Source organism: Phoenix dactylifera, chromosome 1 (genome assembly GCF_009389715.1).
Source record: "Phoenix dactylifera cultivar Barhee BC4 chromosome 1, palm_55x_up_171113_PBpolish2nd_filt_p, whole genome shotgun sequence".
Lineage (NCBI taxonomy): Eukaryota > Viridiplantae > Streptophyta > Magnoliopsida > Arecales > Arecaceae > Phoenix > Phoenix dactylifera.
In genome coordinates, this window is record NC_052392.1 from 26196135 (window position 1) to 26215204 (window position 19070).

General features: G+C 38.1%; 1 protein-coding gene across 1 annotated transcript; it reads right to left on the reverse strand.

Moving 5' to 3' along the window:
- Positions 1-2449: 2449 nt before the first annotated feature.
- On the reverse strand, positions 2450-7836 carry LOC103722105 (protein farnesyltransferase/geranylgeranyltransferase type-1 subunit alpha). The gene is made up of 5 exons (XM_008812545.4): positions 7488-7836; positions 5045-5154; positions 4633-4753; positions 4228-4323; positions 2450-2985 (listed from the first exon to the last, which is right to left on the reverse strand). The coding sequence occupies exons 1-5, from the start codon at positions 7722-7724 to the stop codon at positions 2551-2553; spliced, it is 999 nt and encodes a 332-aa protein (XP_008810767.2). The 5' UTR covers positions 7725-7836; the 3' UTR covers positions 2450-2550.
- Between the last annotated feature and the right edge of the window lie 11234 nt (positions 7837-19070).

The window sequence follows — 19070 nt, forward strand, 5'->3', positions numbered from 1 at the left end:
TGATACATCTTCAAAGTTTTAATTATATATGACATGCCTACTCATGCAGCATGCAATTCTGTCAAAAAAATTGTAGTATCAAACAATTTGACACCTCCTACCACCACTCGCTCTTCTAATCACAAACCTTGCTCCACTAGACTCATCTCCATCTAAAACACTACCATGAAAGTATTAAACAATTTTATTTTTATTTTCAAAAATGAAGAAAAAATGAACAAGAGTAGACCTGTCAAATGGAATCATGTTGCTTTTTATTGTTTGAAAATTTCCAAAGATTTGGGACTAAATCTATTTCCATATCAAATGAACAAAATCCAAAGATAAACATCAACTAAATTCACAACCCCTCACCCGTGCAAAACAGTTGACCTAAAGTTTCATAAAAAATCAAGTGATTTGTTGTTATGGGATAATTTAGTGCTCTTTTGGATCTATTTCAGTTACGAGGTTAGGTGAATGGGCATGGCCAAGGGTGAAGCAATGGAGAGATACAGATGAATTGAGGGGGGAAAAAATCACTAGTTTTCTTGTTGACCCTAATGGTCATTGGCACCATTGTCACCATTCTCACTATAGAAGAAAAGGAAGAAGAGCAAATGAGAAAGGGAGATGAAAACTTACTTTTAGCTGAGATAATTGAATAAGAATAAAACATTGAACACATTTTGTGCAAAGACAGACATATGATCACGCAGAATTCAAGCTTCATGTGTGGTCTAAGCTATTAGGTCACTTTCAAGCCCAATTCCTAAAATTCAAGTCACTTATAAGTCTGATTAGCAGGCTATCATCAGCTCAAAGTGATATAAACTTATATCACTCAAAACAATTAAGATATTTGATGCAAAAAGGTAATTTATTAACACTGCTACTTGGACTATTACATGGCTTGCATCTTGCAGAATGCATTCTTTTTACCTACTGCCAATAGACAATTTCTATCATTTCATGAATCCAAATATGGGTCAACAACCAATATGTTATTAATTATTTCGTTATGCCAATACATTGCTACTTAATAAGTGGTAGACCTTGGCATGTGCATCACATAAGTTAGATGACTGTAATGGATAAACCCATGATAAATGCATAGACAGCCGCTAACCTTGATTTCCTTTTCTAATTTCTTTTTTTCTGAGTGGTTAGGAGAAGCTAATTCCATCTTCTACCCTATACATGTCCTCTCTTCGAGAGCTGATGCAAGCCGAACCTCGACCTCTTTTTTAAGTGGCAAAGTGTGATACCATCCGAGTAAGTATTTATTGGTGCTAATCTTGATTTTTGAGGACTAACCTTCTGGTTTCATATTACTTATATGGAGTACCTGGTTTCATATGATTAACATGAAACCAAAAAAAAAATGGCCGTCGAAAAGTGATCTTAAAGTCACATTTAAGCTTTTTTCTTTTCAAAATAAAAGGTCGGACTACAGTATAGTAGTAATTGTTCTTAAACCAGGAAAGCAAAATTGATGTACCACATAATAAAATTAGAAAATGAGATACCTGTAGCTCCCTGTAATTTTTGATTTCTGATCGTTTATCCATATGAAGAATAATTTTGTCGAACATGACATCATTATAGTCCCAATTGCTTCAAGGTTCCATAGAGTTAAGCTTTGAGTCAAGAAACTCTTAATCACATCACAAAGCAGCAATTCCATAGGTTATTAAATCTGGGATATCTCAAAGATCTTAAGATCTTAATTTGTTAAATTTTCAATAGCTCCTAAGCGCAGGCACTAACTTTGATGAAAGACCAAACCTTGTTCAACTTAATCCTTCCACTACAACACGCCCATGTATGTTCATTACTATTTGTTGAAAGTACTCCAATGGCATCCAAAGTTCTTTCTGCAAGTGATTTTCCAATTTTTCATCTCTTGAATGTGAAAAAATCTGTTGAAGATTTTTATTCTGAGGAATGAGGAATGAATTGCCCCGCTTTTTTGGGGGAAAATAAAAGGCTAATACAACTTCATGTTATAACTTGGATCTACAATGCAAACAACAATTAATTTTAACACATCAACTCATGTGAAGCTGATGTGCTAAGACCATGAAATAGCATTGAACAGTACATAGACATAACATTGCATAACACAAATAATTGGTTTAGTAGATCACTTGGAATCGCAGCTGAATAAAAGAGTGTTACATGTCACCTTGTATTAGGTTGCATGCGAATCCACATCATCTTAAACATGTATAATTTAGGTCCTTGGATCACTCTGCCCTTGTTTGATCAAATGTTCTACTTTGATTGGCAACTTACAGCAAGCTAAAAATAGGAGATTGCCTTGATAGCTTGTGCAGTGGCTTAAATACCTTGCAACTCCAGATGGAGGAAATACCAATCTCTACATCATCGAAGGACCTTTGCTAACAACACTAAGAAATATTTAACCCATCATTGGTTGTCCGAAAGGTTAAAGACATCAAAGAAGAGGACTAAATAGGAAACAAACATAGATATGATTGAATATCAGTATCTTACATGAAATATCTCACAAATCTGATACAGACGCGAAAAATGCAGCAGGCTGCTTCAACAAACCTCAGAAGGAAGATTGTTTTTGCGCCATGCCCAGTAGTTTGATCTCATTGGGTCCACAGTCTCTAAGATGGAGCAGATAGTAGTTGCTAAATTGGCATCCGATGAGTCTGGTTCAATTTTCCCCAAAAACTGAACGACCCTCTTGAGTTCATCAGAAGGTTGGAAACCATAACAAAGGAGATCCAAGAGCAGGCTCAATGCAAATATGTAGTTGTGATTAGTCTTCAAGACCTTCAGGCATACATCGGAGACTTGGTTGTCGCTTACCAACAAGTCAGTGTCACCCTTGTATAAACCTCGGAGGTACCTCCAAGGGCTCTCGTTCTGAGGGTTGGCTAGGATGGCTTCAACCGTGTAGCTTACTTCAGAGTCTCGCATTGCTTGCAAGCCCCCAAGGAGTGGAGATCTTGTGATGACGAAGTACCTCTGTTGCAGAACAGCTGTTACTAATTGGCAGTAATATGTCCTCTACATATAAAAAGGGGTATGTGACTGCATTCAAAATGATTAGACATAATTGAACCCAATAACTTGAAGGCACTGAAATCAGCATGCCTGCAATACATATGCTTTCACGCCTACAGACACCTTGGAAGCTAAATTACAAGAATCTTAATTTGCAGCTAACCACAGAATCACAAAATCATTGTGCACATCTAGTACCTAAGAATTTTTATGCCAATGCATAATGGACACCAAAGAACAGAAAAATTTTCACGTATCTCAAATGTGATGAACATCATCACATGTATGTTGCAGACTTTGAAGCATGAACCCTATGATCCTCTAATGATTAGTTACTCTTTTGTAACTGTAGGCTACAGGTGGTGTTCAGACTGCCAGGCATGTTACACAAGGATAACATGCTAAACTGAAAGATTTTAAAGTAACTTACTTTTGTTGGTCAGTTTAGAAACGGAGGACAAAGGTTAACGTTCGAAACATCTAAGCACATAGAGATCCTACAATCCCTAAAGTTCTGAATACTGCAGACCATCTCACAAATGAAGGCATCTCTTATACAGATTAACACTGAACATGCGATGCAAATGAGACCATGCTGGAGAAGGTCATCACTTCTCGGTTTTTTTTTCCCTTTTCTTTTCTATTATTTTTTTCATATGCAAGTGGAAAAGGAGACAGTTTAAGGCTTTGGAGTCCGGCCTTGCTATAACATCAAGAAATACATAAAAGCAGCACAAAAATATCAGGAATTCTAAAAGGAATTATCTGGATTAATATTATGGCAAACATTAAATCATCACGAGCTGCATTCATGTTTGATAATACTGAAAGCATTTTGAAAACTGGACTGCTCTTTTTTATGCTCCAATATTGCACTTTTAAGAGAGTCACTGATCAACGATCACAGATGCAATGCAGTACATCAAAGGATAATTAATTCATCCTAGGAGGACATGTTCTGCATTTAAATTTTAAAATTTTAAAACAGATACACTCATGTTCAGAGAAAATTTTAATTAGTAGCTCTTTCACATACAGATTTACAATTTTTTTAATATGCTGAACCACTTCTTGTATTTCATGATTGTATGACAGCTCAAAATCAAAGGCCTGGCAGGAAACTGGAAATGATGGAAAAGCTAAAAGCATAAATCAGAGTCTGTGGAACCTAAATTTAGTATCAAAGAACCTATATAGGCATACCTGATTCCAAGCTGAATTATTGAAAATGTCATCTTCAAGCAGCTTACAACAGTAGTCAAGCTCCTTTTCCCAGCCACCCAGTGACTGAAGAACCCACTGCACAGAAAGCATTTCATCTTACTTTTACCATTCTTATCTGAGAAATAGTATGGTGTTCGTCTACCACTTCTTAACATAGAATATGCTTCTTGCACTAGCAATTTATGGAGAATCATAAACATGCAGATAACTAAAATATAGTCATTGTATGTTAATCTCAACAAGGTTGTAAGAAAAGCATGGAGAATATCGATACATATTAGATGGTTGGTCTGATTAGTCATTCAGGAAATTGTTACAATTTAAAAGTTAACTCCAAGAAACAGTCAAAATGGAAAAGGAAGGGAATTAAAGAAGGCAACACACCTGCCTATGAGACCAGGCATGGTAATTTTTAGCATCAAGAGCAAGTATCATCATTGTAAATTCAAGCTCTTTATCTGCAGCCTGAGGTCCCAGTTTCTCTGCAACCCACCGCCTGTGATGCCTATATGATATATAAACCAGCACAATCAATACAAAGAGAAACTACTAAGCATAACTACAGACCAGCCACAACTTAATTTACCTAAATCTGCACATAAACACCTAAAAAATGCTGAAGATAGAAGCAAAAATGCCCGAAGAATTATTTCTCATGTTCACAATCGAGTAGAAGAAATCGAAGCACATACCATGGCATAGTAAACAAGTTCCAGAGACTAATATATATAATAATTGCATATTCTTCATATTCTTCACGCATCATATATATTAGATCCACTATGCAGCTGCTCACCAGATTTGATAATTCTTAGAATTGTGTACGGCAATTTCGTCAATGAAATCCCTTTCCTCATGCAAATCGACATTCAATGCCTCAAGTACAAGGCGTCTGAAATGCCAGACCTATGAAATCAAAATGAATAAGCTGTGTTTATAAATGTTAAAGAAAAAGGTCCATAGCATGATAATATAACAATGAGACAAGATGGTTGACCAATCAAAACCAGAGGCAAGACAAACACCATAAAGCAACCGAGCAACAGGTAAACAATAAAATATCCCTGATTTGTTACATATCCTGGGAAACCATCTCATTATCCAGAATTCAGAATATAACGAGTTTTAGTGTGCAACTAAAACTACATGTGGAGCACAAAGGCTTGCACATGTATCCTGCATGGTATCATATTGCTCAATATTAATCATATTATTATACAATTATTAACAGAGTCGAAAAACATGCCCAAGAAATTGATTCACTCTATATCTTCAATGGATAACTGGCACAAAAATTGTCTCTATTAAAGTCCATTATGGTAGTGCAATGGATAGAGTGATATCAAAATATATGACTGGAAACAATTATCAATTTTATGCATAGCATGTGCCACAAGTTTGGACAGATGGTCCCATAATGAGGGGGATACTGCAAGTGCTTAATAATTTTAACAATAAAAAAGACAATAACTTTTTTGGGGATGAAGTATGGCTTTAAAACTAAGCCTTATTTACCATTTTATTTTATTTTTTTGTGAATGGTGCAAGTTCAGAACACACCAATCATAAACTCATGTGAACATTTACCAAGCATGCTTTGAAAAGATCATCTCCATTCCCTTTGAAAATCATTTCACTTCCCTCACGAACACCTGTGTTGGCAAATATTCTTAATCATTTTTTTACGTATAACTTTGATAATGTCAAATGCTTGAGTACTACATTGCTAACAGCAGGACAACATCCTTTAAAGGTGAAGTTCTTTTGTTAGCAAACACTCCAACAAAATCCTTATGATACCAAATCCATTTATATATATTCATATTCTAAAAAATTGTGTAATAAGTTTTTTTCCAAAAAGTGCTTCACCCAATATTTTATTAATATAAGTATACAAAGTGACAATTCTGCTAATCAACTCTGCATACAATTCATAGTTGCTTATGGTTTTGGATCCACTTGAGATATTGGATCAAACCTTAAGAATATGCAAATGATTTGTAGCTAAAGTGGAACTAAATCTCAATCTATATATTCTTCTTATAATGCCTACTCCTATGGGTGGATCAGCATGCCTCTACGCCTGCTTTTTTAATGTCCATCCCAACATACTCCACAGGCACTTCTAAAGCGAACTCCTTTGGCAGTACGCCTCCCTTTTCTCTTATATATGCACTCTTTTTATAATAAATACTAAATACATGTCCCTCCATTCACTCGAAAATAACTAGAATAAAAGAAAGAAGAAAAAAACAAGAGATTAAATAGGGACTACATTTATCAAATCTGTTCTAGATTTTCTTGATCAATGGGATCACATCCATCCATCAATGCTCCCTTCTCTTAAAAAAAAAAAAAAAAGAAAAAAGCTGCACCCATGTCATATACTAGCACGGAACTCAAACTCCTCTGACCTAACTCCATAGCTCTAACATGATTATATCATTAATCAAACAGGTAATTTTAGAACTTTCTTCACATATGATCTGCAGTTATAAACCTCTAGTTGAGAACTTTTCTAACAGGGATCCATATCGTTGCCCGCTAACTGACAACCTTCAAATATACTTCAAGTCACATATTGGCATTTGCCTTTGTTACCAAAGCTAACACTAGTTTCACTATTTAATTCTGGCAAAATCAATTGACCTAAGTGTCAATTCAAATACAAAGCTGTTCAAGGGTCACCGTAAGTTCATTGAGCGTGTCTAAACTGCTAGCAGCCTGTAACAACCAAAGTGCATGAGCTCGCAACTTAGCATCTCAAAGGCAAGCTCATTGACTATGCTAAGACTTCCCATGATTGAAAATATAATAACGCACAAGCATTCTGCTTTGTAGGGCGACACTTGCTCGACAATGAAATGCGACTAAGCAAACTAGTTCCATCAAAAAACCTTACAGAAGTCGAGTGATTTACTTCTCCCGCTTTCCACTCAAATCAAAGCGCACGAGAAGAAAATTAATGGGCAAGCTTCCTCAATGGACGAAAGCCAAAAATTCAAGCAACCACATGTGTTCTCATAACACAATTTCCAGCTCATATTGGTGCAACTAATTAAAGCTAGGATATTAAGATTAAACAATGGATAATTAAAACAGGATTCGGTCAACAAGGACTCGCTAACTTGTAAAAAAGAAGACAAAAAAGAAGAAGAAGAAGAATTTTCCTTCAAAAATTGGAATTTTTGATATAATCCGTCGACAAATTGAGCAAGAGGGTGTAGGGGATAGCTCACAGTGTAGTTCCCAGGGTTCATCCCGATGGCCTCAGTGGTGAGGTCAAGCGCGCGGCGGCTCCGCTCGTCGGCAAGGTAGACGGCGCGGAAGTAGTCCATGGTCTCCCGGAAGTCGTCGTGGTAGGCGATGGGGACGATCGGGTGCGGCCCGTCGTCCTGAGGGACGGGCCTGACGTCCGACCATTCCGGCCGCTGGATGAAGGGGATCCGCTCGTCATCGTCGTCGGAGGACGACATGGAGATCCGAAGGGGGACGAGAAGTCTAGGGTTTCCGAGGCGATTTCTCCTACGGTGGTTGGATCACGGAGATGGGAAAAAGAGCCAGCGGAGTAGGCATATGAGATTGGAAGGGCTTTTCCGTGGACAGCAGACAGCTTTTCCAGCAAGTAGGTGAGTAACACGTGTATACGAGACCTAGGTTTGGAGCACAAGGTCATCAGGCTAGCAAAAGGCTGTTCGCATATGGCTCGCGTTCAGCTCGGATTTGAATTCCTCATATTCGAGCCAGTTTCAGTTGATCATGATGGGATTCAGATCATAGATTAGTTTATCTGATTAACGAATCTAATTTATTTTTGATTAAGGTCCTATTTGGAGGAGCTTTTGGAGGGCCAAAAAGTACTTTCTAGCCCTCTAAAAGTACCTTTAGACAAAAAATGGTATTTGGTAAAATTTTTAGACAGTTGTTTCAGCTTTTTGGGAAAGTTGAAAACAGCTTTTGAGGGAAAGCTCCAATTTGAAGCTTTCCGAAAATGCTGTTTTCAGCTTTATCGGGAAGCTGCATTTTTGACCAAAATACCCCCATTTAAAAAAAATTCCTCCCAAAAACTCTCTCTCACCACCTGTTCCTCTTCCACCCAACCCCACTCCCTCTCCCCCACCGCCGCACCTCCTCCCTCTCCCACGATGGGGAGGTGCCGAAGAAGAGGAAGACGGGTGGTCTTCCCCTTCCCGTGGCCGCCGTCGGCCACGATGTCCCCATCATGGAAAGGGGAGGCACCGAACAAGGAGGTCCCACGGTGGGGAGGTGCCGAAGAAGAGGAAGGAGAAGGGGGCGCCCTCCCTCTTCCTATGGCCGCCGGCGGTTACGACCCGCCCCCTTCCCGCATCTGCCACGACCCAACCTCTTTCCGGCGCCGTCGGCCTCGCGGGAGGAGAGCACTCCGGAGGGGCCAGCCGCGACTGCCGAGACTGCTGCAGCCGCCGCCGGCCACGGCCCGGCCCCCTCCCACGGCCGCCGCGGCGTGGCCTCCTTCGGGCACCGCCGGCCGCACGGGAGGAGAAGAAAGGAGAACGGGGGAGAGGAAGGAAGGAGAAGAAGAGAAGAAAAAAAGAAACGAAGAAGAAAAGGAAAAAAAAGAAGAAAAGGAAAGAAAAAAAGAGAAAAAAAAGAAAAGACAAGAAAAGAAAAATAAATAAATAAATAAATAAATACATAAATAAATATGTATATAAATGAATGAATGAATGAATAAATAAATAAGATAAAAAATTAATATATTTCAATGAATAAAATAATAAATAAACAAATTTACATTATTAATTATTTACACTAATAATTATAATATTTTATACCTTTATTATTTATTATACTATAAATATAATATTATAATATATTATATCATAATACATTAATATGTTATGTTAAATAATTTAATATTATGTTATATTATGAGAAATTAATTTATACTAATAATTATATTATTTTATATCTTTATTATAGTATTATACTATAAATATTATATTATATTATATTATATCATAATACATTAATATGTTATTTTAAATAATTTAATATTATGTTATATTAAGGAAAATTAATTTATACTAATAATTATAGTATTTTATATCTTTATTATTGTATTATACTATAAATATAATATATATACATTAATATGTTATATTAAATAATTTAATATTATGTTATATTATGGAAAATTAATTTACTTTAATAATTATATTACTATTATGCTATGCTATGCAATGTCATATTACTATATTATAATAATTTTATTTTTACATTACAGTAATACTATACTATATCGTGTATTATGTATTAATATATATTATGTTTTATTAGGCTCTATTATATAATACTATGCAATGTCCTTTATGGTAATTTTGTCATACAAAAGTACTTTCTCAGTTTATTTACCAAACACATGTTAAAGTGCCACAGCACTTTAGAAATGTAGTTACCAAACAACAAACAGCTTTTTATAAAAGCTCTACTTCAGACAGCTCTACTTCCAACTAAGGCTGCAAATGGGTCGGGTCGACCCGTGACCCGACCTGACCCGACCCGCGTAGACCCGACCCGACCCGAATTTTAGGACCCGCGGGTCTGGGTCGGGTCCTAAAATTGGACCCGAATCATTTTCTGGGTCGGGTCTGGGTTTACCAAACGGACCCGACCCGACCCGACCCGAATGGACCCGAAGAGAGAGAGAGAGGAAAAGCAAAAGAAAGTCTTTTCTTTTTCTTTTTCTTTTTTTTTTGGCGTGGGTTGCGGTACTGTTGGTCAGTGTGGGAGGATAGCAAGTTAGCAACAAGCATAGGTTCACAGAATCCAAAGGAACGTCGGCCCGTCAGGATTCTCTCTCGATCTATTACACTGTTGAGACCTCTGGTGTCTCGGTAGCTGTCTTTTTTTTTTTTTTTCCTTCTGTTTTTTGGTTTTTGTTTCTTTTAACTTTTGAAGGGAGAAAGTGAGGGAACACTGCAACTGAATATGGGTCATGTGCCAGTTTTCTGTAATGGAATTGGATTTTGGAAGGTCTGGGATTTTTTTTGTCCTCGTGAGAGGGGAGCTGGGAGACACCGAGTTCCGTCCAATCAGTCATATAGATAAAAAATAGTGTGATATGAAATTTGGCTTGTAGACCGACTTAGTTAGTAAGTCATGGGTCATCTGTTCTGACTGGAGCTCAATTGCAAGTCTTTCAAGGCATGGGTCACCCAGCACCTCATAATTATGATATGACCAAATTAGATTTGCCCAAATTTTTTTCCAAAAGCACAAAAAAATTGGACCCGATCGGATCCGGATCCGACCCGAATCAGACCCGGATCCGACCCGAACCCGACTCAGACCCGACCCGACCCAACCCGATCTTCAACCGGGTCGGGTCCGGGTCCAAAATTAGGACCCGAACAAAAAACCGGGTCGGATCGGGGTCACCTAGGACCCGACCCGATCCGACCCATTTGCACCCCTACTTCCAACAGCTCTACTGCCAACAGCTCCTCCAAATAGGGCATAAGTTGGTTATAGGTTTAGCGATGTGACATGTCTATCTCGTATTGATCTATACAATTAAAAAATACGATCTCAACCTGGAAATGATTCAATTGCTATATGTAGATGTAATAGTAATATATAAGAAATATATTCAAGAAATATTATATAATGCCTATAGTTAGTTGGCAAATCATGCCAATAATGAATTAACTATGTTAGATTTGATTTAACAGCATCGAGTTAACTTAATAGCACGAAAGGCCCCATACATGATCTAAACCAACCTAGTCATGTTGTCAATTTAGTAACAAGATGTATTTGAGTTCAAGTTCCTAATTCTTTTGTTATAGATGTTTTGGCAATATGAAGAAAGACATATTTTGCAATCTATGATGAACCTAACCCTGTGCAGTCCATTGGCCACATTAATTTGTAAATTTCGTCAAACTTGAACAAAACGTAAGCAAGTTGAGTCTGATATGTTCGAAAATTTTACATCAAAAATCGCCCAATTGAAGCTGATGTACACCCCCTTTGAGCATGACCCCATAATTACTCTCATCTTCTCTCTAAGGGCTCGTTTGGTTCGCGGGAAGCATTTTTCCTCTAAGGAATATGATTCCTGGGAAGAAGATTCCTAGAAAGAGAATGCGTGGGAATGTACTTTTGGCATGTTTGGTTAAACATGGAAAAGTGACAAATTTCCAGAGTGCTAATGTTTGGTTGACCATCCACTTTTCTAGGAAAGTTACGTGTAATTTGTATTATACCCTTAATAAAAATTAAATCTTTAATGCCTCTTTAATGCTGAAGGGCTTTTTTGGAAAAAAATAAAGATGGAGTGATTCCCGCCTCATGGGAAAGTAACTTTCTTATGTTTCTTATAGGAAAGACTTTTCCATAAAATGTGGGAATCATATTCCCATGGGAATACAACTTTTCCATCTCTCTCTCTTGAAAACTCCAACCAAACAAGAAGCATCTAATTACTTTTCTGTTGACCATACTTTCCCCCTTTCTTTTCCCGCGAACCAAACGAGCCTTAAGATGTATCCTCTCACATTGCCATAGGGAGAGGTAGGAGAAAGGGAGGAGGGGTAGCAGAAGGCTTCTTGCAAAGCCCATGCCAAAGTTGAGCAGCGAAGCAAAATGAATAGGCGTGGGCTCTGTGATCAGGAGTCATGACTCAAGACTAATCGCTGCTGGGGGACGACGCACCGTTGGATTGATAGCCATAGAGGTGAAGCTCAGGGTAGCATGGGAGGGCATCACCTATACGAGACGGGTGCTAAGTGTTGAGCACATACTCCTTGAAGGAGATTCAGCCATGATGATTAAGTGAATTCAGGATGAGGGGCGGAGGGGGGATAGGAACCCTCTACTATGCGACATCCGTTGGATGTGGGGGATTGTAGCAACATCTAGGTCATACATGTGTTTCGGGAGGCGAATAAGACCGCCGACTGGATCGCTTCCTTTGTTGCCCAACACTTTGGAGAGGTCCTCTGGACATACGAGAGGGCCGCTCCTCCACCACTTTGCCATTTTCTTTTTCTTGATACTTACGTTAGAGTAGTGTGAGCAGCCGTTGTATCCAAAAAAAAAAACAAAATGAACAGAAAAGAAAAAGGATACTGACACTATACATAAAGACTTGGTTCATCGTAGTTAATTGCAAAATTATAAAGCTAGGGCATAATTTCCCCCTCTTTTCACCCCAAACTACTTGAAAAAGAGTTTCCCCATTTCTCATTGGCCCTTGCAAGAAGACTTCTGAAGTTGAGCTGTCTCCAGAAAATGGTTCATATACTGCATTTATTCCTATGATGAGCACTCAGTTTCTAAATGCCTTACATGATTTTTGTTAAAGTAAAAAAGAAAAAAAAAAGAAAAGAAAAATAAGGGAGGAAATGTTGCCCACCTGAAGTGAAAGGGAAGTTTGTATCCTCAACTTACAGGAACAAGTCCAACCACTCAGAACAAGGTAACGATTATTTCTTAGCAGCAGTGGAACAACTACACTATAAATGAGGGGTTAAGGGGTGGAAGACCAGAGTCGATGGTATATTTGTATTTTACGTCGTTTTTGAGGTGATTTTGTTTGTCCTGCTTTTACAGTCGCGCAATGGGTTGGTGGCAGTTCAATCAGCTTGAACCTTGAAGGGCTTACAAATAAATGGTATCAAGGTTGAGCATTTGTATGTTAAATATTTTTCTTATATTGGAGAATATCAAACACAAGCGAAATTGATAAAAAATGATTATTTTATGAAGATGTGTTTTGCAAGTTCATACACAAATAACTGATCATTCATAAAAATGTTTATTTATTAAAGTGCGCTTACTCCCATTCATTGCATCTCTTACTTTCACTTGATTTCATAACTTATTTAAAAGAATATTTTTTTCATCAATCAGAGTTCAGAGACACATAAAACAAATTTATTAAATATTATTATTTCATATTTGAAATTAAATTATTATTTATGTGAAATAAATAATTATTTTATATGTGTGTGCACGGGATCCTGTATTAGTTTCTTTTTTTGTTGGGACCGGTTACATTATGAGACCGTAGAATAGATGCACCCGTAAGCATCCGACACAATCAAGTCATGGATATGCCAAGGTAGCTCAGAAGAGGATGCCCACATCACTCTACCTCTATGCTCCACTACAAAAGATGCCATCCAATCGACTGCACTATTGCTCTCTTTGTAGGTGTGCTGAACAAAACAATAGATGCACCGGGCAATGAGTGCCATCCTGAGTATTGGCCAGCAAGGAGAAGTGGACCTCAGGGTGCTCAGTCCCAATGCTCAGCCAAGATTCCACTGTCCTAGAGTCACCTTCTAAGATAATCCTGTTAATGTGTAGGATAGAACCGACATACACTAGGCCCTCCCATATAGCCCTTGGTTCTACTTGAGGCACAGACGTGTCAAAGGGTGACATTCCCTCAGTAGTTACAAGGGATGATCTCACATCACGAATGACAAAGCCGGCTCTACCATGCTACCCTCTATCCTTCACCCTGCCATCGAAGATGAAAGTGACGAAGTTATGAGGTGGGGCTTTCGATAAAAAATGAATCACCTGAGTCACAGAACCTGCTAAGGTGGGATCCTAGGTTCCCCAACTATCAAAGACCCCTCCAAAGTCATGGCCCTCAAGAAGTCAGTAGCATCAAACATAGCTCTCAGCATTGTTTCTTATGGGCTCTCAACTACGTTATCAAAAATCCTCTTGTTCCTAGCCACCCAAATAGAATAAGCAATGTAGCACAGAATAACTATTGTCTCTCAACCCACCGCCCTTTTAAGTTCATGCAACTGTTAAGGCAAAGAACATATGTATACTTTGATTGATCAGAGACCTATTATTAGATCCCCGCATATGCACTTAATGACAATAGGAAGGCCTCAGGAGTTCACAATTGTTAACTACATTTTTGTAAACCTTATCTATAAAAGAAGTATGAGTATTTTTGTTCATACTATGAGGTTCATGATTTGGTTTTCACATAAAGATAGAGATTGAATATCGGCTAGAGCACCTAGGTGCCTTATGATCCAACCTTGGTTGACCTATAGTCACGATGCAGTCACGTCTATAATAAAAATATCTATATGGTTCAGCTACTTTCTCTTTTTTTGCAACACAAAAAAAAAAACTTATGATAACAAGTCTAGTTTCGTGGCGTAGTCTAGTTCGAGTAATTAAGTTCGAGGGATGTTTCACCTAATGCCTTGAGCCAACTGGATCGGAGGTCATTGGCCGAAAGCTCACTACATGGACCTTACTAGAGCCTAATGTGGTTGGACTTCTGTAGTCGTCATATGTGTTTAAAAATAAAAATAAAAATAAACATGAATGGTTGGTTAGACTGAACCCAGTGACATGTGGTAATGGCTGGTTTGACTTCATTATGTTGGACCTCTATGTACCCGGATTGGTTAGTTGAGATTGATAGCTTTTTCTTTATATGCAAACCATTCTTGACAAAGTTAGACAATATGTGATATTCTGAAAATTTGGTGGATCAAGTTCTAACAAACTGTAGAAAATACTTGTGAACTTGAGTAGTGCGCCTAAAACACGGGTGGTGCCTTGTTGTGGTGGAGGTGAGGTATTAGTACTCTGAGAAAGGCATGCTATTTTATACACACTACACTTCTATATTCTCCTAGCTTTGATAGTTGAAATGCTTGAAAATATATATATATATTAATTACATTTGTATTGGCTTAGGATTTATTTCACATTTCTATTAGGATGTCATGTCATATCATTCATGATATTTATGGGTAACATCTCTGCAAACCCTCACGAGACAGCACTCGTCCACTAGGATAACCTGAGGTTTAACGGCTTGTTGCACGTGCTAAATGCAATCGTGATTCTCTACAAAAGTGGGTATGTATCTCAGTTTTGTATATTTATCTTCAATAAAAAGACATAGGTTAAACTGCACCTTTTGTACTCTCATTTTATCATTTGCTCGTTAATTGCTAGAGACTAACAATAAGCTAGTTGGGGGTGTGATGAGAGCACAAAAGTGTGATCTACATGCCACTTATATTAGTATTATTGTTAACAGATAATGATAAAATTGTTGATTTAATATTATATTTTGTTTGGCATAGGTTATCGTAAATTAGAGTTTAAATGCATATTTGGTACAGATTGGGATGACGCCCCCAAGCCTGATGATGTTGAAGCATAATTGAATCTGGTCAAGCATAGTTGCACCCGAGTGACACATGTCTACACACCACAGTTTTTAGAGCACATTGGAATTCAAAATAAAGAAAAATCACGTACGGCTGGGGACATATTCTGAGTATTAGTTGCCTATTCCATGCTTCATCTTCAGCCGTCCGAGCCCCTAGATCAGCATTCCACACATCTCAGCCTTCTCCCGCAATGCATGCCAAAGATTCTGCGTCAGCCTTCTTCTTCAGCCATTCCAGCATCCAACTGTGTCCAGCTTCCGAGTCCGCATCCTTCCGCAATCAGCTCCCTCCCACGATGCATCCCGTTCATCCGCCTTCCAAGAGCCTTTCCATCTTCACCGTTCGAGCATCCCGCGTTCAATCTTCCTTCGACAGCAATCCAAGATTTCCATCTTCCACGGATCACCTTCTGATCCAGCCGTCTGCCTTATGGATTAGCTCCCGCATCCACTTTCCATCTAGGACGGACCTGCATCCGAGCCTCTCGGATTCTGCGTCCGGGTATCCAAAGCCAACTGGGATGCGCATCCCGGACGACTGCCTCCTCCCAATAAAATTTTAGCTATCTGCTTCCAGCATGCCGGATTGAGCCCAACCATCCGCAATCTCCCAGCAATCCTGTTCCACCTTTTGGATTCATCCCAGTATTTCGAGGACCAGCGTGTGGGGATTCTCTCATTCGGAAAGAAAGAAGGGGAGTTTATCCATCTATCTCAGGCTATATATATCAAAAAAAGAAAACAGAGAGGGGTACCAAGAAATAGGGGATGCTTTGATTTCGAAAAAAAAAGAGAGGGAGGCTGATTCTTGTAATGAGAGGCTGATCCTCTTGGTGAAGGGTGATGGATGAACCTTTGATTTATTGTTTCTTTGAAGTAAACTCTGAACTTTTATTCTAAATAATTTATATCTATTGATATGTTCTGGATTCTTGCATATTTATTTTGTAGATAGTTCTTTAATGGTTCGTGTCTATGGATACATGGATTGCTTTAGTATTTGATTTATCGTAGACGTAATAAGCACGTTGAATACTTAGAAGTTGAGTTCATATGATCATGAAATAAATTCCATGATTAGATCTATTCTACTTTTAAATCTCTAAATCAAGAACCGTAAAGTTTATTTCTTGAATGCAATATAGTCAAGCGGGATTTTGGATCTCTTACCATCTCTATTAATTAAAACGTGGGTTTATTTACTTATTATTCTGTACTTTCAATTTCTAGAAATCATCTCAAATCACATTTGAAATTACGCCTAATAACACATAGGACCGCTCTCTAAGGAATTCGACCTTGGACTTCCGAGTTTTACTACTTATGCGATTCTCCTACACTTGGGAGCGCAGTGTTGCGAACGCATCACTCATCAATAAAGTTCTTCAAAAGCATTTTGTAATTCTTCATTAGAAAAAGCTTCATTAGAAGAAATGTATACCTCTTTCGATTCATCGTCAATGGCCATTAAGCAAAGGTTGGCGATATTGTCTTTTTCTTCATCCTGGCTATTGTCATCGCTTCCCCAAGCCGCCATCATTGCTTTCTTTTTGTCCTTCGTCTTAAGCTCTTTATGAATTAGTACATTCGGCTTTGATGTGTGCAGATTTCTTACATTTAAAGCAAATAATTTCATCTTTCTTGCTTGATTCTCCTTTGTAGCGATCTTTCTTTTGAAATTTCCTCCCACCTTTCTTTTTCCATTTAAGAAATTTGTTGAATCTTCTAGCAAGAAGAGCCATATCTTCATCATCGTTACTTGAAGCATCATTGTCGCTAGTATCGTTGGAAGTGCACTTCAAAGTGATGTTCTTTTTCTTGTTGTTGTCATCAATCTCCTTGTGACTCATCATGGTAATCTCATGAGTTATGAGTGAACCCAAGAGTTCATCAAGACTTAGTCGATTGGCTCGTAACTATGAACATGCATGCTAATTTTTGATTCTTTCACTTGATTAGTCCCTTCATGCATAACCTCTAATTTATTCCACATTTCTTTAGCCATTTCACATGCTGAGATCTTATTATACTCATCACAATCAAGAGCACAAATCAAAGAATACATAGCCTTAGCATTATTTTAATAAGCCTTAAGCTCGGTTTCAACTAAGTTTTTCTAATGGTTTAATAACCCCTTCTTCTTTAGGTGGCTTATAACCTACTAAGATACTTGTCCATGCTTCTACATCATGAGCACATAAAATGATTCTCATACAGGCTTTTCATACATATAGTTCGAGCCATTGAAAAATGGAGATTTGTTTTGTAGAATGCCCCTTCAATAATATTGGTGTTCAAAAAGTTTGCCATAGATCTTTTTTCAAAAGACAGTGAAGTCTAAAAAATATTTTTTGAATCTTGCTCTGATACCAATTGTTGGGCCCGGAGTGGCAAACCCAAGAGGGGGGGAGGTGAATTGGATTTTATAAATTTTTTTGAAAATAAAATCACATCCTCTCAAGTTTTTAAATCTAATGAAATAAACTAGATGCAACAAGTATAGCAAGTAATAATCATAAACTATGCAACTAAGCATGAAAAAATAAAGAGTAAAGGGAAGAAAAATAATACGCAATGATTTATAGTGGCTTGGTCTCCTTATGAGCCTACATCCACTCTCCAAGACTCCTTTTCGAGATTTAATCCACTATGCTTTTTCAAAGCTTTACAAACTGCTTGTCTTTCGGGTGCAAGCAACCTTTACACTTGGTGAATTCTGCGTCTCCCCACCCCCACTACTGCCCGAAAACCTATCTCGCTTCCATTGAGGACTACCTTCTGACTTAATTCATTTCCTCGATCCGGCAGAGGCCTTTCTTTCATTCACATTTCGATGAAGAATGCTTCATGTGAGAATTCGAGCTAACCCTTGGGTTGATCTACTCCCTCAAACATTTCTTTGTTTATCTAGAGTACAATCCTCCCTAAGCAATCACTCTCTATCACTCAAGCTAACAAGAACTTCACAACTGTGCCAAAAAGACAACCCAAGAGGGGGGATGAATTGGGTTTTAAATAATAATTGCAAATTAGAAACTTAATGAGTAACTAATTAAACTTTATTGCAAGTGGATTAATTAGTTTACTATATGCAGTGGATGAGGAGAATGGGAGAGACAATTAAACAATCACAAACACAAGAGATTTTATAGTGGTTCGGAGCTAACCCTTTGCTCCTACGTCCACTCCCCAAGCTTCACTTGGGAGTTCACTATAATCCCTCGGATTACAGCCGGTTGTTTTACAAGCTCACAACCCAACTTGTTGTTTTACGAGATCACAACGAACTCGGTCGGTTTTCACAGGCTCACCGACTAGAACCACCCGATTATTTTCCGGGATCACATCGAACCCTTTACACCGTTGGTTTTAACCTCGGCTCACCAACAAACCTCTACAACCTTGATTCAATCCCCTGATTGAATCAACTAACAAGAAGACAGTTTTGTAAAGAGTACAGGAAAAGCTTCTGTGGAGTGATTGATTAAAACCCTATTTGATTTTGATGAGATCAAAGCAATTGAGTATATTTCTTGTTTACTAATGAATTCAATTAAGTGTTTCAGTAAAAATCTTGTCTAAGTGTCTCAAGACTTGTTCATAATTT